The 27,646-nt window shown below is 41.6% G+C and overlaps 1 protein-coding gene and 1 long non-coding RNA gene across 4 annotated transcripts in view; one reads left to right on the top strand and one right to left on the bottom strand.

Moving 5' to 3' along the window:
• The window catches only part of LOC307211616, a 136,617-nt gene extending 129,506 nt beyond the window's left edge, over positions 1–7,111 (bottom strand). For both annotated transcript variants that reach the window (XR_013836538.1, XR_013836539.1), the window contains exon 1: positions 6,912–7,111. This is a non-coding gene — a long non-coding RNA (uncharacterized lncRNA). The remainder of the gene's footprint in view (positions 1–6,911) is intronic.
• A 290-nt stretch (positions 7,112–7,401) lies between these two features.
• The window catches only part of GLRA1 (glycine receptor alpha 1), a 92,813-nt gene continuing 72,568 nt past the window's right edge, over positions 7,402–27,646 (top strand). For both annotated transcript variants that reach the window (XM_079968290.1, XM_079968289.1), the window contains exon 1: positions 7,402–8,284. In XM_079968290.1, the coding sequence (XP_079824416.1) occupies positions 8,229–8,284 (56 nt within the window). In that variant the 5' untranslated portion in view covers positions 7,402–8,228. The remainder of the gene's footprint in view (positions 8,285–27,646) is intronic.

Genomic DNA, 27,646 nt, shown 5'->3' with positions numbered 1-27,646 from the left:
AATACAAGTGGGGAGGGTCCTTCATTTTAAAGACAGCAATGCATAATGACTCCACAATGTCTTATTTCAACAGTTTGCATCAATGCCACCCCCTCTTCAAAGCTGCCTACTGGGCACAATTAAGATTTCTTGCATTCAGGGAAAACATGACACTAATGAGGCATGCAGTTTGGTCTGTGGGTAGAATCTTTATGGAAGTTGCAAGGCACAATTAAAACATCTATGCTGAGAGCAACCTGGCTAGGAAATCTTTGGGACGCCTGCACATGGGTAGATTTACTGCAAGAGGAAATGCTTCCAAGCATATGTAAATGCTCCTATAATCCTTATGCTCTTGGGTATCTTTTTACACGGCGAACAATATTGTGCTGTTCAGAAAGTGGTGCTTTGTAGAAATGAAATGACACTTTTAGCAATAGCCCCAACCTTCATCTTAAGTCAATTTGTGGTTTGTTAACCACCAGCTTCCTATAGCTTCTTTCTCCTGGCATATCTTCCTTAGACACATCAGTCTGACAAGAGATCTGCTGGAATGGCAGTTGTTGAGAAGAGTCAGTTCCACACATTCCAAATCCTTTGGATTTTGTTTCAAAAGCACGGTATGGCTTCAAGAACAGTTACGCTCAGTCTTTATCACCCCTGTTATACAGAAAATTCCAAGTGGGTCCGAACCTCAATGCTTAAAATCCCTGATAGAGGATAAGGACCCAGAGATCATGCTAAGGGTTGCCAAATTTTGCGTGGCTGCCATAAAACTCAGGGAACAAGCTGTGCTGTTACAAAGACTAAGGCCTCAAATGCAAACCCTAGATAATATTTTAGTGACAAAGACCTAAACCACATTTCTAATGGCTGTCATATTCGTACTGTTTATTGTTACAAAGGTAAAGGGACCCCTGACCATTAGGTCCAGTCGTGACCGACTCTGGGGTTGCGGCGCTCATCTCGCTTTACTGGCCGAGGGAGCCGGCGTACATCTTCCGGGTCATGTGGCTAGCATGACTAAGCCGCTTCTGGCGAACCAGAACAGTACACGGAAACACCGTTTACCTTCCCGCTGGAGCGGTACCTATTTATCTACTTGCACTTTGAGGTGCTTTCGAACTGCTAGGTTGGCAGGAGCAGGGACCGAGCAATGGGAGCTCACCCCATTGCGGGGATTCAAACCGCCAACCTTCTGATTGGCAAGTCCTAGGCTCTGTGGTTTAGACCACAGTGCCACCTGGGTCCCTGTTTGTTGTTATATTTGATTGTTAATTCAAACTTATTTCTATTGTGTTTTATGTTCACTTAGTATGGTATGTGAAGCTGGTCTGGGGCCATAATAAATTTCATTTCAGTTAAGCCAGTGTGGTGGTTAGAGTGTTGGACTAGGACCAGGAAGTTCCAGGTTCAAATCCCCACTCAGCCATGGAGCTCACTATGCTCTGCTCTGTTAGCCTTTTCTACCTCACAGTGCTGCTTTTATGATAAAATGGGGAAGGGGGAGAATGGTATATGCCACCCAGAGCTCTGTGGAAGAAAGATGGAAGATATGTTGAATAATGAATAAAAATTATAAGCAGATGTCCTTGAGTAATGCTTTAAAGTAGTTTCAATATGGTCACTTTACCTTTTTAAAAAGCCAAGCATTGTGTAATGCAGGGCTGGGGAACTGGATGCAACTGGTGGACTGGATGCTTAGCTTCCCCACCCCTCCACAAGGCACCCACCTGTCAATCGCCTGATGCCACAATGATGTGACCCATTTTTCTTTGTCCATGCAATTTGAAATCAAACGACAGAGGCAAAGGCACAGGGCTTTGCATCACATTATAATGGCATTATTCTTCCAACAGCAAAATTAAAGGAAGCATCACAAGATTTGTGCACATAGAAAAAAACCGAGTCCGTTTTTCAGAAATGGCAATGGACATGTCTTTTTAAAACCATAGATCCATAGAATAACAAGATGCATCCTCCCACCCTTGAGAGATCACTAGATGAGTGGCAACCAACAGGTATAGAATGAATTCTTGAGAAGAAAGGTCAGCATTGGCACTATAAAAAATGGGAAAGAGACTTAACTTAGCATCCAAGGTGACCTGTTTGCCAACAATACCAGCTTCCATTACAACCTGCTTCTAGAACTTGTTTACATAGAATTTTTACTTTTCCACTACCATTTCATCCATACAGAGTTGTCCAGTGGAGTTGTATATCAAGGGCCTGATGTGATGAGATAGGAGCTCTTAGTGGCCCACTGTGACACTTTGCTGGTAAGTCATTTGCATCCATTCAAGTCATGATTCCAGGAGAGTACTTTTAACAGCTTTTAACAACAGCCCTGTTGTTAGGGTTGATTTTCAATTTGTAGAGTTAGAGAATGTGGGCAAGATCCTTTGAAAGATCAGGTCAATCACTTGCATGCATGATTTAGTTTAAATTAATATCTATCCGTTGTGTCTTTTGTCTCTTTTAATTGCTGTTTAATATTCTTGCTGAGTTTTTTATATATACTACAGCTGTAGTAGGGAAAGCATATAAATATTTTAAATGAATAAATGAGTCCAGACTACACACTAGCATCAGACTTGGTAAAGGCAAAGAGTTGGGAGAGGTTTACGGCCAATTGTCAGTAAATCCCTCTATCATACACTGAATGTCAATATTCCGTCAAAGTTCTAGATGACTTCAAATGAGGGGCCAATGATGGTTAGAGGAGACTTGTGTTGGCCACTCCTATCATTCCTATCATTGTAGAGTGGTACCTCAGGTTAAGAACTTAATTTGTTCTGGAGGTTTGTTCTTAACCTGAAACTGTTCTTTACCTGAGGTACCACTTTAGCTAATGGGACCTCCTGCTGCCACCACGTGATTTCTGTTCTCATCCTAAAGCAAAGTTCTTAACCCGAGGTACTATTTCTGGGTTAGCGGAGTCTATAACCTGAAACATCTGTAACCTGAAGCGTCTGTAACCCGAGGTACCACTGTAAATCAAAGTTTATGCAACTTCTGATGGTTCCTTTTGATGTTAACACCTTTCGTTTTGATGTCTCCATATCTTGCCTTCCTGGTATGTTATCACTATTTACTTACTTACTTACTTACTTTGTGTGTTGTCTGTGCATGACCCTTCTAGGAGACTTAGTTTGAATTATATGCAGATACCACTAAATGATGAGACCTTCAACATAATTTTTAGATATTTCATTTAGCAGGGAAAAGGAGATGTCACAGGAAAAGATAACATAATTCTAAACCCATTCTAAAAAAATAGATTCTTCCCCCCCCCCCCAAAGAAAACAGAATTCTGCAAGCTTTCCCAGATGAAGAAGGTTACTCACCTCCTTCTTTGGTCAAATATTTAGTCGGACTTGAAATGGTCTCCATTTTCTTACATTGTATTAAGGAAGAATCTCAATGGCCTCACTCTCAAGGAGTGTTTAAAAAATAACACACACAAAGAATGCCACATCTGAGTCCAATTTGGGTAATTGCATCCCAGCCTTGCTCTTTCTTTATTCCCTTGGTGTAATTGCAGAATCCAAGGGAAAGGATATGGGTTTAAGGCATGAGAGAGACAACAAGGAGGCCCCAATTGAAGTTATGATCCATTCTAAAAAAATTTGGCCAGGATCCAATGAGGTAATTTAGCTAGATGCAAGGGCTTCACTCATCCAGTGGCGTGATATGGATCCCCCCCTTCTTTTCTGTTAATCTTTGAACAACATGCCCAATGCTTATCACAAACTAGCTCCACTGATGTGCCAGCAAGATACATGGCCAGCAAGGGACTTCTACAAGTTCAGGCTATTTGCACATCAAGCCCAGTCATGTCCATTTTGACTGTCAGTGGTTCTCCCAGGTTTCAGGCAGAGGGGTCCTTCCCATCACCTGCCACTTGATCCTTTTAACTGGAGATGCTAGAGACCTATACACACAATGCCCTTTCACCAATCAACAGGCCATGCTGTCTCTCTTGCTTATCCTTTAACCACACCCTTATGGGGCCCAGACCCTACTTGTTCTCTTTCCCCTTAGATCCCATCTCAGGGTCCTAATGCCCCACCCTGTGTCCCCACTCCCTTCTACCTTAGATCTTCCTCCCTGACATCCCACTCTTTCATTCTCTGGTCTGTCTCTTCCCTCTTCCTTGAGGCACATGCTGCCTTGCTACCCCCCTCTCTCTTCATTTACTGTTGGTGGCAACAAGAACAATACTAGATAAAGTCCGTCGTCATCCCCCGCCCCAATAATAGCAAAACAAATCTTCCGCGTACTGATTGTGGATACAAGAGAGGCTGGCTAACACCTTCAGGCAGGCAGAGACATCTGGCTAGCCATTGCTGGAACCTGAAAACAGAATTTCTCTAGCTCAGAAAAGCAAGTTTGTCATCTTAGAACAGGGGTCAGCAAACTTCTTCAGCAGGGGGCCTGTCCACTGTCCCTCAGACCTGGGGGGGGGGGCAGACTATATACTGGGGGGGGGATATATGAACCAATTCCTATGCCCCACAAATAACCCAGAGATGCATTTTAAATAAAAGCACACATTCTACTCATGTAAAAACATTCTGATTCCCGGACCATCCATGGGCCGGATTTAGAAGGCAATTGGGCCGGATCCAGCCCCCAGGCCTTAGTTTGCCTACCAATGTCTTAGAATATGTCCCTCCTCCCCAGTTTAGGAACTCCCCATTTTGCAATCTGCAACCCTGGCACTGCTTCATCTCCACCCACTCCATCCCACTCCAAAATATAAAGCATAGAGTGGCAAACAATTGAGGCTTCTTTATTTCTCTATTACAGATCCACAGCTATAGAACGCTCCCCCATCAGATATCTGTCTGGTACCATCTTTCTTCAGTTTCAGGAGGAAAGGGAATATTTGGAGCTTTGGAAGTTGGGCAGGAGACGGTTAATGGATCCAGGAATCCTGCTCAAATTCACCTTAAGGGTCTAGGCAAAATTGCTAAATGCTCTTCCTCTGTTAGGGAGATCAGCTGTTTGCTGTCAGTAGCTGACCCACAATGATTAGGAAATGATCTGGCCAAGAGACATACTAAAACAATGGTCTTACGCACACAGCCTCTGAAGTGTAGCACTTCCTAGGGCTCCCACACACACACACACACACCTCACATGGCACTTATATTTTCAACAAACACAGACACACATCCTTACAACATTCAAGGACTGCGAGTGTAAATGATTACACATGCACATGGGAGTCCCAGGCACAAAGATGCAAATGCACATCTATTAACAGCACATATATATTAGACACATTTCACCTCTTTGCTGGGAGGAATACTTGCATTCCCAGGGCAAGCATAATTGTCATGCAAAGTGTAAAGAGGCCCAGGGAAAGTAGAGGAGTACATGCCTTTGAGATCCTTTGATCAAAAGTGCTGTCAGTGTGGGCAGGATCAACTATTTTTAACACCTCTTCCCCCCTTTTCTTCCTAATGTAACACTAACATCTCAACAAATGAAACTGATATGTAGAAAATGTAAGTTGAAAAAAGAGACATTGCACATACTTCTGTAAACCAAGAAATCTTTAATAAAAATAAGTTGTTGTTGTTTAAAAAAGAATAGGATAACTGTTTCAATAGGCCCCTTTCCCTTTAGACATTCACTTATTTACACAAACATTTACAACCTACCTATGATTTAAGCAGCTTGCAAGAAATGCAATAATATTCAATATAAAAAGCTCTATGGTGGTGGTGGGGGGGGGGAGTTCTGCACAATCCCAACAAAGTTAAGCACTTCAGCTCCTTGTGATTTGAAATAGGAGAGTTAAACACTTTAATCTCTCCCACTGAAATCCAAGGGACTCAACAGGACATAACTTCAGCTGGAGCATGCCTGTAAATATTAGAGACACTGCTGAAGTGTAGAACACATTGGCATTTAAAATATGCTTCCTATAGGAGAACTCCCCATCAAACTCAGTGGGACTTACTTCTATGTGTAAATATGCGTAGGATTGAACTGCATACTGAAGTCTCTTTGGTATATAGGGAATCAACAGGAATCAACCTATTAAGTCCCACTGATTTAATTATTTCTCTTTGGTTATAGAGTTCTGCCAACCTTACTGTCAGTGAGTTGACATCCAACTGTGAAAACATATTGCCTACTGCCTAGGGCTCCCTTGGACCCTCTCAGTTTAGTCATTAATGGATCACATGGAAGTTACATGCATAACCCTTGCTGTATTGAAGAATAGCAAATTACTTGTGACTGGGCAAGCAACCTAGTGATGTCACATCAAAGTAAGTGGGCATCATTCTTCAAACATCAGAGCTAGTACAGGCTGACGTTCATGCCACTCAAAGGTCTGGGGAAATCTGAAAGAGTGAACACGGTTTCACAACCAATACTGTGTATGCCTTCTTAAACATTTAGGAAATGCCTTCTTAAACATTTAGGAAGCACTATATTGTAGATTAATTTCCAGTGCTGTCCTGCAGAGACAGGCATAAGCCAGGAGAATGAGCAAAGATGGTCTATTAAAAAAATAAAAATGCCAGGGTGTGTGTGTATGAATCGCCTGCTTGACAACAAGCCTAACTGAATATCAGCAAGTTACTTTTTTGCCCCAGACTGAATGGGAATAATAGAGGCAAGGTGAAAGCCAGGTAGAAATGTCTGTTCCATGGAGCACATTTTAATAATAATTTTTAAAATAGAAGGATCAATCAAATTGCTTGGGTGGAGGAAGCAGAGAAGCCCCTAAAGACAGAATTTCAAGCTCTTATTAATCTCAGGCTTTAATTTAAAATAAAATAAAATACAGAAGTCGAATCTTTCTTTCTAGATTTGGAGGAATCGGCATGCTTTCCGTTTAGTGATAAGCAAAAGATGGTGAAGTTTAGCCCTATTCATTCTGTGATCTGAAACTGACAAGTTTTCCTTACCTGTCTCGCTTTGGTGGGTTCCCTCTCTCTGCTGTTTCATTTCCAACTCTGTTTAAAAGTCAAGGGAGGAGGAGAACAAAAGAAAAGCTGTTAAGCGCGCAGATCGCTCCGTGGATCGACACCCAGCGATTGTGTTACATTTGTTGGGAGTGTGTCGTGTCAAAGAGAGATTTGGAAGACTTCTTTTTAGAAGCCGGTGCTTTTGAAAGGAGGAAAAGGGGGAGGAAAAGCCACCAGCACTTTAAAGGTTAACTTCCTCTGCCGAAGAACAGGCGTTTGATCCAAGCACAACAGAGTGTAGCTTTTCAACCTCGCTAGCCAATAAGACGAGTTGGTGGGCGGAGCGAGGACTCTACAGAGGCAGGCTTATTGTTGGGGTTTTTCTTTTTCTTTTTTTTAAAGAAAAACATTTCCTCCAACCCTCCCCCCCCCCCGCACACACACCATTTTTTATTTTTTTTTAGTTTAGTAAATTAATGCAGCAAGAAAGTCTCAAGATCCGGCGAGTTCTATGGAAGTGAAGATGGGGCGAGGAGGAAAATGGACTGGATCGAGAGATCACTGAGAGACTTTCCTCTTCGGCTTCCTCGCTGATCACCATGGGAATCCCAGCCCCATGAAACTTGCCCTTAGCTTCCTTCCCCACTTTCGCCCCGAGCGATGGGACACCTTCCCTGCAGCAATAATAACTTATTCGTGGGGAAAAGATCCCGGGAAGCTGGAATCGACAGCAGCGAAACGTCGACCCACCGGGAAAGCAACGTTTCCGGAACAATGCAGCAACTGCATAAGGAGGATTGCAAATTCCCTTGGATATAACTGAGGAAGACACCCCGGGCGCCCGAGGAGATTATCCGTTGGGTTTCTTACTCCCACCCACCCCCAGTTTCCCCCCACATGGCCAATATATTCTCGTAGCATTCTGCATGGTCCAGAAGCCCGGTGCGCGCACTGGGATCCTACTGGAAGGAAGGAAGGAAGATTTCTTTGCAGGGATCTGGTCATCCAAGCAAAGCTGTTAACACCGAGAGCAGCGCTGGAGTTTAAATGTCCATTTCCCCCCTCTCTCTCCAAGGTGCTGAAACGTGGGGGGTGGTTTGCTGTCCAGGGTCCTGAAATCCCAGCGCCTCGCCCGTCTATGTTCAACTGCCTCCTCTTCCCCGCGCCACCTCTAACTGCAAGGATTGTGTACAAAATTAACAAAGAGGATATTTTCCACCATTTTATCCAGTCTGGTATTTATTTATTTATTTTTGTTTCTAAGTGCCAATTCGCTTGTTCTGACGTGTGGACTACAAATTCATCCGATCTGAAAAAATGTGTAACCTCAATGCACTTGGAGTCTACCTTTGGGAGACCATAGTATTCTTCAGGTAGGCTGTTTTCTAAACCACTGAGCTAGGGGTGTATGGGTATTTGAGATTGCAATGATAAGATCTGGCATGTGCGTTGAGTCCTGCTTGAGAGAAGAAAGTCCTCCTTTGGGATATCCCCACATACTTTTCTCTCTCTGGTTATTTTCTGTTTCTAATTGTTTAATTCAGAGTATAAGGACTTCTGACAGCTTTATGAGTTACTCGGTGTAATTAGCACTGCATTCTCTGCCTGTAACCGCAGTGCTGAAAACGCCAGGTGCTCAAACTGGTAGGAATGCGACAACTAGTGGTGATGGCGAGGGTTGCACTTGTACTCCACGAAACTAAATATTTCATTTTCTGACTTGGGGGGGAAGGATGCAAGTTGAGAAGAGCAATGTTGTGATTATGCCTCTATCATCATTAAACTTTCAGAATCACTTTGTGCTAGGTGAATTATTCTGACTATACCCAACAGATTTAGTAGCAATATATATATATATATATACGCTGCTATGAAATTCAGCTTTGAGAAAAACTTTCCACAAAAGTTCTCTTGTATGGTTGTTGTTGTTGTTAACTTTGCACATCATAAGACGAGAATGTCAGTGAAATCCTGTGCATGTCTACTCAGAGGTAAACCTCACTAAGTTCAGTGGGACATACTGCCAGGTAATTGTCTGGGATTGCAGTATTTGTGAGGGTCTGTCTCCAAAATGACCTGGCCAGCACTGTCACATACTTCTCTCAAAATATCTTACTAATCACAGGGAGGAAATAATTGTTATCTGTCCTGCTGTGTGAGAATGAACAATGCAATCTTCTGAGATAATGAGAGGTGTCATATGCGAATATTTGGAAACCTATATTTGTTTCACAACCTGCAGGATTCAGAAGTATTACACTCCATTTGAGTTGCATGACTGAACCACTTCATCCTCCATGTGTTTTAGTAGAGCAAAGATGTTGTTTTGACAGAGAAAGCTGAATTAATGATAGATAGATATTGATACATTTTATATATAGACATATTGCCAAAGCAATGCTTCTTTCTTTCTTTCTACAGATGCACTATTATGATCTCTTAGATGTTAGAATTAATTGGCTTTGTTCTAAGAAGGTCAGTGTTGGAAGCCTTTTCATTCTTCCAATTAATAAAAATAAAATAAATAAGACCTCCAGTACGAAACATATTTGCCCTTCCAGAGGTCATATAATACAGGAAATCTGCATTTACAAAGCATACACATGCAGTGCTGAATGAAAGCATATGCAACCCTGCATGCCATAGACTTCAGTGGGACTTATACTGCCTATCTGTGTACAGGATTGCAACCTTAATTCAGCAGAAATGTGTCATATGCTTTCACCCTGAACTGAAAATATCTTAAATGTAGATCTCCTCGTGGAGTGTGGTAAGCTAATCTCTATGCAGGACAGTGAAGAGGTTACACTGGAATGCAAAACAAATGAGAGAGAGAGAGAGAGAGAGAGAGAGAGAGCACAATATTTAAGAAGAGAGATGAACATTATGTGCCTAAACAGTTTAGAATGTCAGCAAAGCCTCCTAAAAGAAACAACAAAGCTTTTCACCTAAAGTTATAGCAGGGCCTGTAATAGATGGAAAACAAAGATCGTTCCTCCATTCCAAGGACTAATCAAAAGCAGGGGATATGTATAGTTAAATTTTCCTATGCTTCCATCTTGTTCCAGTTTAGAATACATGCACTTTGAGTAAGTCATATTTTATATGAAACATATGCATTCAGACTCCTATTCTTTGAGAATTTTAGGTCCTGCCCATTCCATGTTCAATTACCTCACAGGCATGTTGTGGAAAAGAAACTTCATAATGACTGTATCAGCACAATTCTGTAACGCAAACTCAGCCCTACTGAGTTCAATGGAAGCTTACTCCCAAGTAAGAAGGTGCAGGATTGCAGCTGATGTTACACAGCTTTACGCTGGCATTTTTAGATATTTGCCACAACTACCCTTCTGGGTCTAAGGAACTTGGAGCAACCTTAACCTGACATCTGCAAATATTCCCAAAAGCAACAGTGTCTGTAGAAAAGAGTTTCTTCCTGTCTCTTGTACCTTCCACCACCATGATGCTCATCTTCAGCCCAATCATTTGAGATTTTAGTGTAGTGAATTAAGGGCTATTTGGAAAGTTAATAAAAACCAATTATACCTGCAGAGTGATATGTGATGTTAAAAATGCAACAACCTAGTAATCCAATAAGCCATGATAGAACAGAAATGTGCAGTGCATTAGATAGCATTGTATGCCTCCTCTCCCCACCGACCTGTCAAACCCAAGTAGCTTAGGATTGAAGTAAGAGCCCATACTGCGTCAACACACAGTCTGCAATATGAAAATAAAAAAGGGAGGGGAAAGCATATACAGCAATTACATGAGAGATGAAAGCTAAGCTTCTGTTGAAACATAAGGCCTTCTGTAAGCCATTAAAACCTTCCAAATCTGTAGGGACAAATAGCATCTGGTATGTGATTGCAAACATTATGATATTGCCAATATAATATTTGCCTCTGTTACGCTCAGAGTATTTTTGAAAGAATTTGATTCAAACGGGCCTTTCATGGAAGAAGTTTGGACATCAGTATCCTTGTATATGAGCCAGCCTTTGCAGGCTGCAACAGTTTCAATATATAGCTAGGCTGAGGCTAAAAGGGAATGGAAAATGGCATTTATGTTTGACAAATCATAGAATTGTAGGGTTACCAAGTCTTGTCTACCAACAGCATTACAGGCAGAACTCTACGAAGTCTAGGTATTGTTAGAGCACAAGTGCTCTCCTTTATAGTATCCTCAATGCAAAGTGCAAAACTTTGCTGCTAATTAATACAGAGAGTGATACATCTGAACGCCTACCTGCCTAACAGATACAATCACTGATCCTGGTTGTCCATACAAGGTGCTCATGATGTATTGAGACGAATATCAATGTGAGCTTACAAATATATACGGTAATTTTTAAAAAGTGCTATTTTCATTCAGTCTCATTTATATTGTCACTGTCTAAAATAAGTCCATAAATGATCTATCTAAGCAATGAATATCCAATCCATATTTTAAAGTGACTGGTCATATCACAGACATAATTTGGGTTGTGCATTGAGGAAGATGGGTACTGGTGCATCTTTAAAGTTCATTAAATAGGACTAAGCTTGATTCTTAGCTCTTTTGTGCTGAAATAAATTAGAAGCAACTTTCCCTGAAGTTAGTAGGAAGGTTGGTTGGTTGGTTGGTTGGTTGGTTTGGACTTCCAAGAGAAAGTAGTATCTGAGGCTACATTGCACCAAAAAGCAGTCCCTCAGATTCACAGAACCTGTTATACATAGATTAGGCCTTTCCTGTAGTGATGAGTTTGCACTTAGCAGAATAGTATTGGTTGGTAAACTCCAACTTCCTGGCTGTTCAAAGAACCTGTTGGATACACTTAACTACTTTAGCTATCATTTTCCTGCATCTTGTTGATTTCCATTGCAAACACACTTCTGACGGATGAGAGGCTGCCATATTAGCATGTTAATTTCCATTTCTATTTAACACAAGAGTATAGCGATCTGCTTTTTTTGGAATCTCGCTAGAAATAAACTTTTTTTTAAAAAAAAAAGTAGAGAAAAGAAAAAGCATTACTCTTGCACTTGGGACATAAAAATGCAGCCGAGATTCCAGATAGCCAGTCTGTTCATTGTACCTCTGCAGTGCTGGATAACATTGCAGTGGAATTTGTAAGTAAGACAGCAAGAGAGGTTTCCAGGACCATGTGTCTAACACCATGCCCCCATTACTGTTGCTTAAAGGAATGCTTTGTACACACTAAGGGGTGGGGGGGGGGTTATTATATTTCTGCTCTAGCCTAGTCTTTGCCTAAAAGAGCTTAAACCCCTATTTTTAAAAAAATATTATTATTATTATTGACCTCTTCTATTATGTACAGTCCATAATTTAATCCCATGTTTGTCTTTTATGTTATATTTTTTAAAAAATTCACATTTGAAATATTCATCACAATAAAGAAAAAATAATTTTAAACGTGTAATTTCTATAGAGTACATAATAAAACGGCACTAACACTTCTCTTCCACACTTGAGTTAACAAGAGCTCTTGATCTCTCTCTCTGTTTGCTTCTTCTGTCTCAATTAGTCGACAGGATTTCTGAGAATCCCTTTGACAATTTTTAAATGATAAGGGAATCTATAAAGTCCTGCAGAAGATTGATGTGAACAGGTTTCTCCCAAGAAATTGGCTTAATACAGGGGTGTTACTAGGTGCTTAATAGATCTCGGAAGCAGGGTAATGGCAGATATTTGGATAAATGCATAGAGTACCTCTGGGCAAATTTAAGATAGGAATTGGCTGGGGTCTCCTCAGCACCACAGTTTGCAACACACCGAACCACTCTGTAAGCACAGTAAATATATTTTAAAAAATCAGTTTTAAAAGAGGAAGAGGAGATTTGGGGTCTGACCCTAACCATGTCCCTGGCTGAATTGCTCACAATGCAGCACAGAAAAACTAATGTGGCCGATTTGGTCATTTTTTTTATCCGTCTTAGGTTCCTGTAAGATATAAAAACTAGTCAGTTAGATCAGTCCAAAAGCCTATGTAGGCTACCATAATTTCCTTCCAAAAGCCACCATCCCAATATCTCTGGAGAGCTTTCAAGCCCTGCACTGAGCTGCTGTCCAAACTTCTGTAATGGTCACCACACTTGCTCCTACTAGAGCAGGGGTAGGCAACCTAAGGCCCGTGCGCCAGATGCGGCCCAATCGCCTTCTCTGTCCGGCCCACGGACGGTCCAGGAATCAGTGTGTTTTTACATGAGTAGAATGTGTCCTTTTATTTAAAATGCATCTCTGGGTTATTTGTGGGGCCTGCCTGGTTTTTTTACATGAGTAGAATGTGTGCTTTTGTTTAAAATGCATCTCTGGGTTATTTGTAGGGCATAGGAATTTTTTCATTCCCCCCCCCAAAAAAAAAATAGTCCAGCCCACCACATGATCTGAGGGACGGTGGACCGGCCCATGGCTGGAAAAGGTTGCAGACCCCTGTACTAGAGCACCAGGGTCATCAACTTGTTCTTAATCTTGAATGACTCAGGGCAGATGGTGGTGGTCATAAAAGAGAGGGGTCTTAGTTCTGTAGCAAAGCACATGTTTTGCATATAGAAGGTCTCAGGTTCCACCCCTGACATTTCCAGTTTATAGAATCATGTAGCATGTTATGGGGAAGCTCTCTGTCCAAAACCTCAGAAATCTGCTGCCAGTTGGAGTAGACAATTCTATACAAACAGGCCATATCGTATGATCGTTTTAAATAATAATCATAATCATAATCATAATAATAATTTCTTTTTTCTTTTCTGTTTTACAAACTTTACTGAAAACTTTAAAAACTATTACCAATCATATTTGTCTTCCAAGACAAAGACATGTACAGATGTTAAGTCTGGTGCTATGCAGTCATCCACATGGCATCAAAAGAAACCTGGAAAAGCATTTATGTTGTGGACTGAGTATTTTCCATGGTGGGCAATAGTAGCCGTATTGGTCTTTTGCAATCTCAAGCATCTCCTTTGGGATTAAGAGTGGTAAGGTAAAGGTTCAGAATTGTCCTTGGTTGTCCCTTTGTTAGTCCAGTGCCCATGACAAGCCCCTCAATAGCCTGCGTTGTCGGAAGAGTCAAAGGATAAGAGGAAAGTAGCTTTCACATTCATTTGCAGACATCTATTCAATCTGTGCAATGTAGTACTAGGGGCGGGAGGATTTGTTGCTCTCTCCACAAAATGACTCAACTCTGTAATGAAAGCATTTGGAAGAGGCAGAGCACTGCAGCAGCCACAAGTCCCTGCAAAAGGCTTGGACAGATAGCTTTATAGGATGAACCCCCCTATCCTCATGAGATTTGGTCAAGAAAGAGTAACATTCCCAGCATCAGAATGTGGACGTTTGTCAATGTCCACTAATGGAATAAAAGCAGCAGAAAGTTCTCTACCTTTCTGTCCATCCATACCATGCTAGTATACACAGACATTTCAGAGCAAATACACAAAGCCTCCTTATAAAAATGAGCTGCAAGGTGTGGGCTAATACAACGGAAAGATCATTATTTTTTTACCTGCCGCCAAGTGATTTGAGAATCAGAGAGATCAGAATATGAATAAATGTTAATTTCGAATTAGGATTCCTATATGTCGGAATGGAACTGTTTCATTTCTCCAAATCTAGGTGCTTTAAAAGACCAGTGAAGACCAGTTTTCTAGCCTGTTTACATCTGGTACTAAAGCTACAGCCATAACTGCACTTGTTAGGCAATGGGCCTTCCTTCTGCATAAGCATGGTTAGCAACATAGGAATCTGCCCTAATCAATCAATTAATTAATAATAATAATACCCCACCCATCTGGCTGGGTTTACCCAGCCACTCTGGGTGGCTTACAGCATGTTTAAAAGCATAATTAAAAAATAAAGCATTAAAAACCTCCCAATACAGGGCTGCCTTCAGATGTCTTCTAAAAGTTGTGTAATTCTTTATCTCCTTGGCATCTTAAGGGAGGGCATTCTACAGGGAGGGCACCTTATATCAAGTCCGACCGGTTGGCCTCTCTAGGCTCAATATTATCTGCACAGGCTAGCAACAGCTCTCCAGAAATTCAGACCGGGCTGACTCCAAGCCCTACAGGGAGATGCTGGAGGTTCAACTTGGAACCTTCTGGATGCAAGACAGATGTTACCACTGATCTATGGTTGTTTCCCAAAGGATTGTGCTGTGAGGAAAAGTTCCCTAAATCATCGTCATCGTCCCCTCCCCCCTTACTTTTAATGTGTTGTTATTCTGATTAGTTGTCTTTACAAGCTGACTTCCTGCTCTTACTGTCCTTTGTACTTTCACTGGCACTGTGGCAATGGGAAAGTTATTTCCATTTGTCACCTTGAGTGTTGTGTTTAATGGGATCATCTTTTCAAAGCTTCTAACAGAATTCCAAACGCACTTGCTTGGAAATGAGTTCCATTGCTTTCTGTGGAACTTACTTGCAAGCAAGGATGTTCAGGACTACAATCTAAGTCATTCCTTTTCCTCCACCCTCTTACCCTCTCACCCTCTCTCTCTCACTCTCTCGCTCTCTGTCACACAGAGAGAGAGAGGGGGGAGGGGATTTTGAATGATTTCAAATTCTGGCTGTGATTCAAAAATGCCCCAAAGAATCTGGATAAATCAGCATTAGAAAACCTGGTGAAATAATTGATAACCTATGCATAAGGGGGGGGGGGAATCACAGGGTGAGAGCCTACAAAAAAGGCAAGATGCCTAGCTGAAGAGATAATGTTTGATTATGTTTTCTGAGCCAGTTAAATGTGAGGCTACATTTGTACAAATAAGTAACCAACCACTGCAGGGGGTGGGGAGCCCTGTTTAGGGAAGTTTTTAATGTCTGGTGTTTTGTTGTATTTTTAATATTTTATTGAAAGCCACCCAGAGTGCCTGGGGAAAACAGCCAGATGGGTGGGATATAAATAATATTATTATTATTATTATTATTATTATTATTATTATTATTAAAAACTTGCTGGGGGGGATACTGGAAAAAGTACATAGTAAAGTGTCTCATGGCTGAGCACATTTCAATGGCTTATTAACTCTCATGCTTCCTTCTGTCCATAAAATATCTGTGATGCCTCTCCATAAAATATCCATGATTATCTCTAAAATTGATAACTGACAGGTACAAAGCACATGGATGTACACAGATTTTACGTAGGCTGAGATCAACAAATTACTGAAAATTCACAGGTCACTATTTTCTGACATGTAAAGTAACAGGCATTGACTCTCATTGCCGAAGACGTGACTGTTTACATATTAGAAAATGAGAAAGCTACGGACCTGAATGGAATCAAATAGTTTGCATTCATGGAATCATAGGCCATGGGGCCTAATCCAGTGATCATTAATATCAACCCTCTGTCCTAAAGCAGACGTGTCTGTCTTAACTAGGCCTCATTAAATTTTGCTAAATAAATAGTAGAAGTGAACATGTGTTTTTGGTCTGGTTTTAGTTTATTGAAGATTTTAATTATCCTTTTGAATTTTTAAATTCCTGTTTTTAACTCTGTCTCTTTTAACTGCTTAGACATTCCATCTACAATTGAGCAGTATGTCTGTGTGTATATATATATATATATATATATATATATATATATATATATAGTTAAATAAATTGCCCTGTATTCTTATAAGTTTAATAAGTATCCCACCAGAAAATACCAGCAATAAATAAGATACTTCACTGGCAAATTATTTTCCATTGGCAGTCTGCTAGCAAAAGCAGCTAAAGGCAATATATGCCGAACTACACAGAATTTTGTTGATCACAATCTTAATATTGCCAAACTTTCAGATAATTAGAGAGCCTAATGACTAAGTTCCAATATGCTGGACATCTCCCCTTCCAAAACCACCACATAGTCTTCAAGAGGGAGATGACTGAGAGAAAGATAGGGAGAGAGAGAGAAAGGAGAGGATGTGCTCTTCAGAACAAAATGCATTATATATAGACAATTATTCATGTGATATCTTGCACTGTGTAAGCCACTTACTTAGCTAACGCATTGCATCATGTAAATATGTTGCGTTGACAGCAAACAAATGTGTCTCTGTTGCATCAGTACAAAATAAACCATCTTGACTGACAGATTCACTCTCATATCCCATTCCACAGACATCTTTAAAAAAAAAAAGGGAAAAAGGAAAAGGCTAAATTTGTAGAACGGCCTTCAGAAAGCTGAGGAGTTTCAGCCTTCTTTTCTTCTAAGGAAAAGGAGAAATAGTTAGAAAGGGTTTGCCGAAACGAAAAGCAGTGCATGCATGGTACAGCAGCTCTTGCAGTGCCATCAATCATTGCACATTGTCTTCAGATGCAAGCCGGCGGCGGCAGCCCAAGATACACCAATAGATGACTCCCAAGACGAACTCCCTTCCATGTTTGTTTTCATTAGCAGCACACATTTCAAAGGAAGCTGTGCAATCGCGGCAATGTCCACCCACCCTCCAGAAAAAAAGGAAAATCAATGGGAGTATGAATATATGTAACTCAGGGCCATTCAGCAGGGTGAGAGCGGCATTTTAAGGGGAAATTCCTGCTGCTGCCTCCCACACAAGCCAGGCCTCCCATCATTTTTCTTATTAATGTCCTAGTGGGTTTGAGGAGAGAGAAAGCCTCTAGTTCTGTTAAAAACCAACACAGTTCATTTAGTGCCTCCAAGCAGAAAAAGGAGAGGCGGAGGATGGACACAAGAGGAAGCTGCTTCCATCTTGGAATATATTAAAATTCATTTTCAAAGATCAAACATTCTAAAGGGAAAGGTTCAGGATCATCATATTCCCTGAATTCAAATTTGGGGCTGGCCAATCCCCTTCACAGTAAAGCTCCCTAAAGCTGGACATCACATTTGATGGTCTGTTGCTTGACAGGGTAGATACAAACTCTTCACTCAGGAGCCTGTTTTCCTCTCCACAGTTTATCGCATTTTACCAGAAGTTTAAATTTGGATGTGGAAATCAGATATGTGAAAACAGATATTAAAGTGCTGCCTCTTATACCCCAGAATGCTCACACATTTTTTATTGTTGTTGTTCTTGAACAAATGCTGAGTGGGTTTCCAAGCAAACAATTTATTCGTGGAGTAGTGAGGTATCGAAGGGAAACACAATGCTTCTCCATCTTGTAGAAGCAAACGCCTTCTTTTAAGGACTGTCAAGTAGAATTAAGGTCACAAAAGTCTCTCGGCCTCTCGGGATTCTAAAAATGGAGGGATTTGGAAATAGTGCATATTCACATACAAAACAAACCCCAATAGAAGAAAATGACAGACTCATTATGAATCATGTTGGCCAAGAAAGTAAAGCATGGCTCCTTTTTCCACCCACCACCTGCTCTCCAATCTCATAAGGCTATATCTGGAAATAAACTGAACCAGCCCCTTCCGTTCTGCTCCATCTATCACAGTCACCTTCAAAATCAGTCAAGAAAGTAAAAAGCCAAGCTGGCCCATAAGAAACTTTCCAGGCCAATATTTTCATTAGGTCAACCCAAAAATCACAAAATGGTGTGCTGGCTTCATCACACCAGATTTATGAGAATCGGAAAGCTTGCAGACTATTTTGGGACATTTGAGTTGGCCGAATAAAGATATTGTGCCAATATGGATTTTAAAATCAGTGGGATTCATATTTTTCAGCAGCAGTCAGTGGCACAAATGAAGGGCGAGACTGAGGCTATGTACATACTAACCAATTTGTTGCACAAAATATAGTTTTTCTCAATCTGGAATCATTCATATTCATCCTTAACACAGTGCTTTCAATCTAGATTGATTCCAAGATCTTGCTGTCTACAAGGTTCAGTGTGATTACTTGATGAGCATTTGAAAACCCACCCCTTGATTACATTATCCATGCTTGCACATGCCCCGGGTGAATGAAAAAGAAGTGATAATTGCAAGCTTGGTATGTGCCCACCCACAGCCCCATTGGGCAGGTGAGGAGATACCCCTCCTCCATTGCCAGGACAGACAAACTGCAGGGTAATGCAAAATCAACCTGCAACAAGCTTTTATTTTTGGAATTTATTTTCTCAAAAAGCACTTTTCAGGGGCAAACAATATGTATCAGATCTCAGTTGTGTGTGGACTACACAAAAACAATAACAAGTACTCACTCCATTGATTCTAGAATGAAATGTGTGTATGCAGCCTGAGACTAATTCATCTCACTCTTCCACATTTATGTGGATTTCAGAGTTCTGACATAACACCTTTTGTCAGTAAACAAAACAGTCTTCTAAAGGAGTGCCACTGTTGTGTGCAGCTAAGAAGTCATTGCTGTCTCTTAGAGCCCATAAGCACTATATTAAAAAAAAAAATTCTCAGACATCAGTGTTGACAAAGGAATTACAAGGGAAGGGAAATCACTGCACAGACCACATTTACCTATAAATTCTTCTCAGAATGGAAAGATTACATTGATGCATTATGTGTTTATAAGGGTCTAGAATAGTCAAATGTCTGCAAGTTATTCTCCACTTTAGTTCTACTCAGAGTAGACCCATTGACATTAATGGACCTAAGTTTGTAATGTCTATTATTTTCTGTGGATCTAATCTGAGTATGACAAACATTGAACCCAATCCTGCAAGACAGTCTGGGGGGCGGGGCTGGTAAATTTGCTTTATTTAACAGAGATGTTATTTCAAGTAGTTTGATAAACAGCTGTTGCTATTATTTGTAAGGAATCCATAATTGTACTTTGATCATTACTATTTATTTATTTAAAAATATTCATCCTGGTACCAGGATTACAGCTAGATGCAAGGGCTTCCTTGATAGGACCAGTTCCGGGCTGCATGGCTGCCATGGAAATATGTCTCTCAATATGTCACTGACCTAACACATACTGCAGAGAATGTTCTTTATTTTGCTAGTGCTCTTTGCGCTAGGGCAGGAAGCGGGGCTCTGAATTTGAGGGGGGTTAAGGTTGTCTTGGTCAAAGAAAGCGGGTGGCCTTGGGCTTGCTGATCAAAAGGTCGGCGGTTCGAATCCCCGTGACGGGGTGAGCTCCCATTGCTCAGTCCCAGCTCCTGCCAACCTAGCAGTTCAAAAGCACGCCAAAAGTGCAAGTAGATTAATAGGTACTGCTCTGGGGGGGAAGGTAAATTACATTTCCGTGTGCTGCTCTGGTGTCAGTGTTCCCATTGCACCAGAAGCAGCTTAGTCATGCTGGCCACATGACCCAGAAAAACTGTCTGTGGACAAACACCAGCTCCCTTGGCCTGTAAAGCGAGATGAGCGCTGCAACCCCAGAGTCGTTCGCAACTGGACTTAACTATCAGGGGTCCCTTTACCTTTACTTTTTTAAGGTTGTCTTGGTCAAACCATTGTCTAGTGTAATACAGATTGGTGGCTGCTACTCCCCTGCAGGGGTGGAGGGCCCAATAAAGAAGTGTCAGAGACTTCTGGAATCCAATGGATTCTTGCAAACCCTGGGGAAGTTACTAGGTGGCAGTGCTGGTGATCATATCGATGCCCTGGACTTGATATGGAATGGTAAAATGAAGAGGATAATTTTCACGATTGTTTCAGAGGAACCTTTCCAACGCTGGTTTTTAGGTGAAATTTGGGCAAAGAAGAAAGTCAGATGACAGCTGCAGTGCAGACTGTGGAGATCTCATTGTGTAGTTATTATGTACTAGTTCCTATCGATCTCATTAGTGTGGTGGCAAGGACAGGGAAGAAGGTGTTATTTACTGCCTCCATTGCCTCCTCAAGTAGTCATCTGGCAGAGCTGTAGGGTGTTGGCGCCCATGGATGCTTGCTGCAGCAAGCTTGTATGGTATGGCACTTTGGGGATAAAGAAGCTTATGTCTATGCTGACTTCATGGTTGAAGCAAGTCCAAATGAGGTGTCCAGTCCACTATCAGGACCAGTTTTGTGTGATTAGTCTTTGAGGCCTAAGAGTGTGGACAAAACACTTGAGATGGTGTGGCCTACTATATGCCTCCTTAACCAGTGTGTTCTGAACCTCTGCCCTACCTGGCAGCAAGTCAGTGTGCCATATTCAAAGTCCGAGGGTCCATCCACACAAGCAAAGTCCAAAATCTGAAGGTCAGGAAACAAGGTTCAGGGTCAATCCAAGTAGCCAAGTCCAGCAGTCAGGATACAGTCCCGAGTCAAACCCAAAGCACAGCCCCATGGCAATCCAGGAGCATCCAACTCAAGGTCCACATGGGCAGTTGAGCAGACAGAGCACCTCAGCTCTGTTGCCCTTTTATACTTTGCATGCTGATTGCAACATCTGGGCTTGATGAGGCATGTGGCCCTCACCTGCTCCAAGCCTATTCCAGCTGAGGAATCACACACCTTCTCCCAGGGCTAGCGAGCCCCAGCTGGCCAGCTAGAGAGTTGGGCTATGGGGCCTTGCCTGCTTCAGCCTCTTGGAGTGCCCTGCTTACTTCTCCCTATACCTCAAAGCCTGCCTTGTTCGTGGAGACAGGGCCCCCTCTGGTGATGGGTCCTGCTGCACTGGCCCCCATCCCCTTGTCATCCCCCATCATCCCGTGAGTACTTCCTACACCAACCTCTCCTTCTCCATCCCCAGCTTGCCCCTGTGTGTCTCAGTCCTGCATACACCCCTCACTGTGATCCTCTTCTCATTCCCCCTCCCCATTGTCCTGCCAGTTCATGACACCATGTCTGCCATGGCTAGTTCAAGCAAGCCAGGGGACTTGACCAGGTGAGCTCAATTTGTGGTGAATGCATCAGAAGGGCAGGGTGCTCGGTGCCTTGAAAGAGGTGGAGCTGTGTCCTCTCCTTAAAAAAAAAATACTTGATCCAGAGACACTGAACAACTACCACCTAGTCACTAATATCTTCTTCCTGACATGGTAGTTTGCCATTCAGCTTCAGATACTCTTGAAGGATATACCAGCCTGGGTTCAGGTCCAAATCAGCCTTGGTCACCTTACTGGATGACCTTTATCAGGAATGAGACTGAAAAAGGTGAGATCTGTTGAGGATGATTGTGCTACATTTGCTTGGAATTTGGTGTGTTGCAATCCAAAAAAGGGCATTTTTGTTACAGACCACCCAACTATGGAACTTATTTTCCTTCCAGATAAGATCTGTGAGCTTTCACTACCAGTTAAAAACTCATCTTTTGGTTGGATTTCTTCTCCTCTCTACCCTGCATTTCGGTATTTTTATTTGTACTAGATGCTATGGATTGTTCGATGTGGATTGTAACTGTGTTGTGTGCTTTTAATTTGTTCAAAACATTTTAATCATTGTTGTGAAGGTATGTTGCCTGAAAAGTAGTCTATAAATCTAAATACCTTGTTGCTGCTGTTTGCGGTTGTTGTTGTTTGAAAGGTAGTCTCATTAATTGCAGTTGGGCTGACTTCTAAGTAAGTATGATTCACATTGCAAACATACTTGGAAATAAACCTCGTTGGTTTATGTTCACGTGATCTCTGTTCACTCTGGTATGGCTGGTTCCAGTTTCAGGTGGCACTTAGACAAAGTGTTTCCTCTTGGGAGGCTCTGGTGACTTTACCTGGTGACAGTGCCACACAGAAGCAGCATCTGCATTGCTCTGGACAGTGCTGGGTGCCTGGGTCTAGCTGTCATTTTAATTCTTCACTATGCCCTGCTGCAGTGCTATGTTTGTGCCATTGTGAGGGATTTTTATTTTTATTAATTATTATTATTAATTTTTCATTAATAAAAATCCAATGGAGGCCACATCAATACAATGCCAAATCACAATACAATCAAAAGAGCCAATTAAACAGTTCCAAATTAAACATTTTTGGATGGCTTCCCACATTGTGAAGGATTTAAATGGTGGTTTGACCCAGCCACCAGTACTGCTGACTTGGGGGGGGGGGTTCAAAGGGGCAAGACAGGGCAGGTGTCAGTGATGGGCTCTATGGATGGCTGGGGGCCTGGCAGTTACCCAGGAACACCAGTCCACAGCTCCCATTATCCAGGTAAAGCATGCCCAACTGGAATAAATGGCAACATTCCCACTAACTTTACTGTTGTGGGTTGCACTTCTTGTGTTTAGGATGGATTCACACATGCATAGGGATCAGTGGGCATCTCATCACCTGATGGCATCACTTAATGACCATCAGCTGAAGAGGAGGCCTTTCACTGGCTACGAAAAGATGTGAAGTTTGTCTATGGTGTTTCGTTTGATGTTAGCTGTCACTCGTATGCAAGGAATCGCTCAACACTGCAGTGACTGACCAATGAACATCCATATGTGAATTCACCCATAGGCCATCCCTTAGCTATAGAATGGCCTTTGCCAACAAGGTGGCCTCTAGATGTTTTATGCAATGACTTCCATAAGCCTCAGTCAACTGCACCATGACAGTGGCCATGCTGGTTGGGGTTGACTTGAAAACATCTGGAGGGTTCCAGGTTAGGGAAGAGTGCTATAGGATCACTGTACTATAATTGCACTTCTGAGCCTAAAGATAAGAAATGCAAATAGACAAAGTTAGAACTTTTGCTGGACTAATTTCTAAGGATACAGGAATGTGAAACTTTTAAGTTCCACAAACCGCTTCATCAGATTACTGCCTGATAAACACTTCTATGTGAAACGAGTTTTCACATTTGAACACTGATAGTTCTTTAAGTGTATTATCACCTTGTTTATTTTGCATTTCTGTTTTAAAAAATATTTTTATTGAACACTGATAGTTCTTTAAGTGTATTATCACCTTGTTTATTTTGCATTTCTGTTTTAAAAAAATATTTTTATTGTTACAGAAACATTACGGTGCGTGTGATTTGTGATGGACTGAATCGGTTATCAGGGTGTTCTTTTTAAAAAAGAGTTTGCTGTGCAATTTCATGAAATCAAAGGCAACAACAGATTCTATACATGCTAGACGTTGCATCTTCAGTCAAGAAATATATAGGAAGAGATAGATAAAATCCACTGCTGCTTACAGAAAACCACAGCTGCAATCTCGTATCCAACTTTGACAAATGATAAGAGTCCATGCATGGAGACCGCCAAACATTTATAGCAAACTGCTCCTGTGTGCCACATCCATGCAAATACAAATGTTATTAAGATGAAGTGATATAGATAGAATAGCATCAGATAAGTAATAGGGAAATCAAGGGACGTATCCAAGCTATGCTGCAGTAAATGAATATGTTCCCAATAGTTTCAAGAGGCTGTAGTTATGGCTTTCATTCTTTCTTGACTGCAAATGAGACACTGTCTGAATTATACATTCATTGTATTCTTACAGCTCTGATCCTCCAGGTGTAGGAGATGCCCTTATGATGAACCCTTCACATCTAAATCTTAAACATAAGTCTAAGTCCCATTGATTTCAATGTGTTTAAGTTTGCAGCACTGCCTAGAGTAAGATAAAAAAATAAGGCATGTGTATACATCTTTTGCAGGCTCAGGGTTTGTTCTGTGGTAAAGAAATATGAGCGTCTCACCAATTCTGCTTAGGCCTATGAATGAAAAGTGCATATACAGTGCATTTCCTAAATGCTCAGAGTGGTCTACATAGCAAATATTGTCTCAGCAATCCTTACAGTAACACAGCAAGGTAAGATAGCATTATGACTCTTCATATTACAGGAGGTTGACTGAGGATGAGACTCACTTAGGTTGTGAAGTGACTTCACATCTGTGGTGAAATTGAACTGATAGTTCAGGCATTTAACCACTGTGTTATAATATGGAAATGGATAGATGGATGGACAGATAGATAGATGTGTGGCTCATGACATGATCACAGCCAGCTTAATCGAAAATGAGATAGGATTATACTTAATGCCATATGTCATACCATACCAAATTGCTTGCCCCATACCTTGAATTGCAGGAGTGGTTCATCTCGTACAGTGGGCAATGCCATTAGGATGTATCAGCTCATCTAATATTATGGGCATGTACAAGGACAGACATTTCCAGTTGCCTCTGTGACTTTGGAGCCAGGGTCCTCTGGAAAGTCACGGACAGTAAGCTTGATGGGAAATGTTCATTTTTTCCTTGGGCACATAATAAAAAAGCCAGAGCTGTCATTAAGCCTGTAGACAAGCCATAATGAGACTTGCTGCTTTGTAGCCACTTGCAAAGAACAAAACGTAAAGAAAGCAGGGGAGGGACAGGGACGGCCAACCTGAATTGAAATATTAACCATTTGAAAATAAATGCTTATAAATCAAATGAGCGAATAGTGCAAGAAAGGAAAACAGTTTCTAGTTAATGTTGCTGTAGTTTGGATCCCATCAAAATGGTTTGAGAAAGGGTGTCATCCCTGCATACAAGGGATTCACCAAGAGCAACACTCCCTTTTTGTTGTTTCTGCAGCTGGGCTTTGGCTCATTGACGGCTTGCTTTGCTTACGAGGCTGCGTGTTCTCCTTTTGCTCTGCGACAGTGAGCCACCTTTTGCTTAGCTGAGTCCTACCGCAATCTCAGCCTGCCGTGGCTCTCCTTGGTTTTAATCAGTTTAATTGGGCTGTTTTATAGGTTTGGAAGAAGCTTTTGCAGCAAGGAGATGCGGGCGAGAGGATGTGGCCCTGGCACGTAAAGTTCGCTGCAGTCTGAAGAGCATTTGTTTCCTCCCTCTCCTTTTTTCAGCATTTCCATTTGGAAAGAGCCTTCCGAATGACTAACACGCCATGCGAGGGCAATTTTACCCCACCTGTCATCTCCCGTGCTTTCTGTTTGCATGTACAATCTTCCATGGGGTTCCCATAAAAAGGGTGTAAGCATATAATGGGGGAGAAGGGGCCATCTTGGCTGAGTCACTGCGGACAGAACTAAGGACTCTTCAAGGCCAAAGAGTTTGTGACCTGGAACTAAGTGGTCAGACTCTAAAAGCTAAAGGCCTCAGCAGGCTCTCTCATGTACCAAGTGAGCACCGACTGCAGAGCCCTGGAATTTACACCCTCATTGAGCTGCAATGGCATCATTCAGCCCACGGCTGTAATTCAGCCACTGATGAGGTTAAGCTGTTCAAACAATGAGCTTCAAGTAAGGCTGCATAACAGCTTAACACATGGTGAAAACATTGGACTTGTCAACAGATTTCAAGTGGGATTCCCCTCCTGCTTTCATGTCTAGGTACAAACCATGGGTGAACATTATCTGTACCAAGTGTAAATAAACTCAAGGCTAGGACTGTGTATTTGATAAAGGGGAACCATACCAGAATGAAGGCGTCTTCTTCTATTTATCCCCGTGTCCAGTGCTTTTTTGCTTTTAAAAAAAAATATGTTTAGGGGCATTCTCATTTTCCTACTCATATTGAAAAACTGCCCCTCAATGAGGTCAAACTTAGTTTCACAAATTGTTTAGGGGTATGTGTACCCCCAGGAAAAAAGCACTGCCCATGTCAGTTCCAGTTTATTGGTTAGTTTTTCTAATTAGGCTGTTTTCCATACAATTTGATACCATTGGTCCATGCTTACTCCTGACAGGTCTCTCAAAAACACACACACATACATACCCCACTCACACACAAAACAAATCTCACTACAGCCAACCAAAGACAGCCAACCGCATCCTAGGCTACCCTCAACCTCTCTCACCACCAAGGAAATACAACAAGTGAAAAGTAAAAGAACTCACACAAGTGATGCTGACACAAAACCCCACACATACACTAAGTAGAAGAATAGAAGCATTTCCACCCAACCCCACCCCACTCACCATTCCCCCTCCTCCTCTTTTCTTCCTAACCTAACAATGTAGGCAACACTAATGTCTCACAACAAATGAAACTGATCTGTAGAAAACACAACTTGAAAAAAGAGCCAATACACATATTTTTGGAATGTGGCCTTGAATTCTGGTGATGCCTCTTGCTTTTCCAGATGCAGGATAGAGGCTAGTGTGTGGGCATGTGTAGAAACTATTTTACTATAAAAATGTTAAATGTCCATTTGTTGCCCCACCCACGTTTTGTCTCTGTGTTCTCTGGTACGTTGTCCAGAATGAAATGAGACCCTCAAGCTGAAAACTGTTACCCACTCAGTCTATATCATATTATAGCCAGTCCATTCTCTCTCTCATGCACACCCCTCCCTCAGTCACTGCAGGTTGCTTTTCTTCAGCAGTTTGCACATCCTCCATGCCTCTTTACACTTCGTATGGAATTTGATCTTATGCTTTCCTTCTGCCATCTTCAGGACTATCAAATTTCTGGCTTTTAAGACCCCATAAAATGTGAGTCAGCAAGTCAAATTTCAAAACCGCTTTCCTTATCCTTACTTCTTACTTCTGTGATATTCTATCATTTCATCTCATTTGATTGGCAAAGAATTATAAGACACTTTATTTGGGATTTGTGTATGTTCATGTGGGTGCTTTTTGTTTTTTGTTTGTTTTTTAACAGATGAGGGAACAGAAGCAGAGGGAGGATATTTTAGCCACATTAGAAGCACTGAAGCTGCTGCATATCTTGCAGAAAACTACCCATTCAGAGGCCACACACGTCAGCCAGAAATACATTCAGAAAATGAGCCTGGCTGGTTTTTTAATTGAATTATATACAAATATTGATTGTGCTGCCCATTTTAATATTTAATCTCTCTCTCTCTTTTAAAAAAAACTATGCTTTCTGAAGATTTTCCCCCCAGGCATTTTAAATTACTGTCTAATTATTTTTATGCAGCAGGTGGCAGAATATATATAAAAAGTGCTAATGCAATAATTAGAACTACACTTTGGAGAAAGTTTGAGGGCATGTGAGTCCTGTCTTCTTCAGGAATAGCCAATTTGGTGCCCTCCAGATGTTGTTGGAA

The sequence above is a fragment of the Podarcis cretensis genome, assembly GCF_951804945.1.
Source record: "Podarcis cretensis genome assembly, chromosome: 2".
NCBI lineage: Eukaryota > Metazoa > Chordata > Lepidosauria > Squamata > Lacertidae > Podarcis > Podarcis cretensis.
This window is presented reverse-complemented; position numbering and strand designations above follow the sequence as displayed.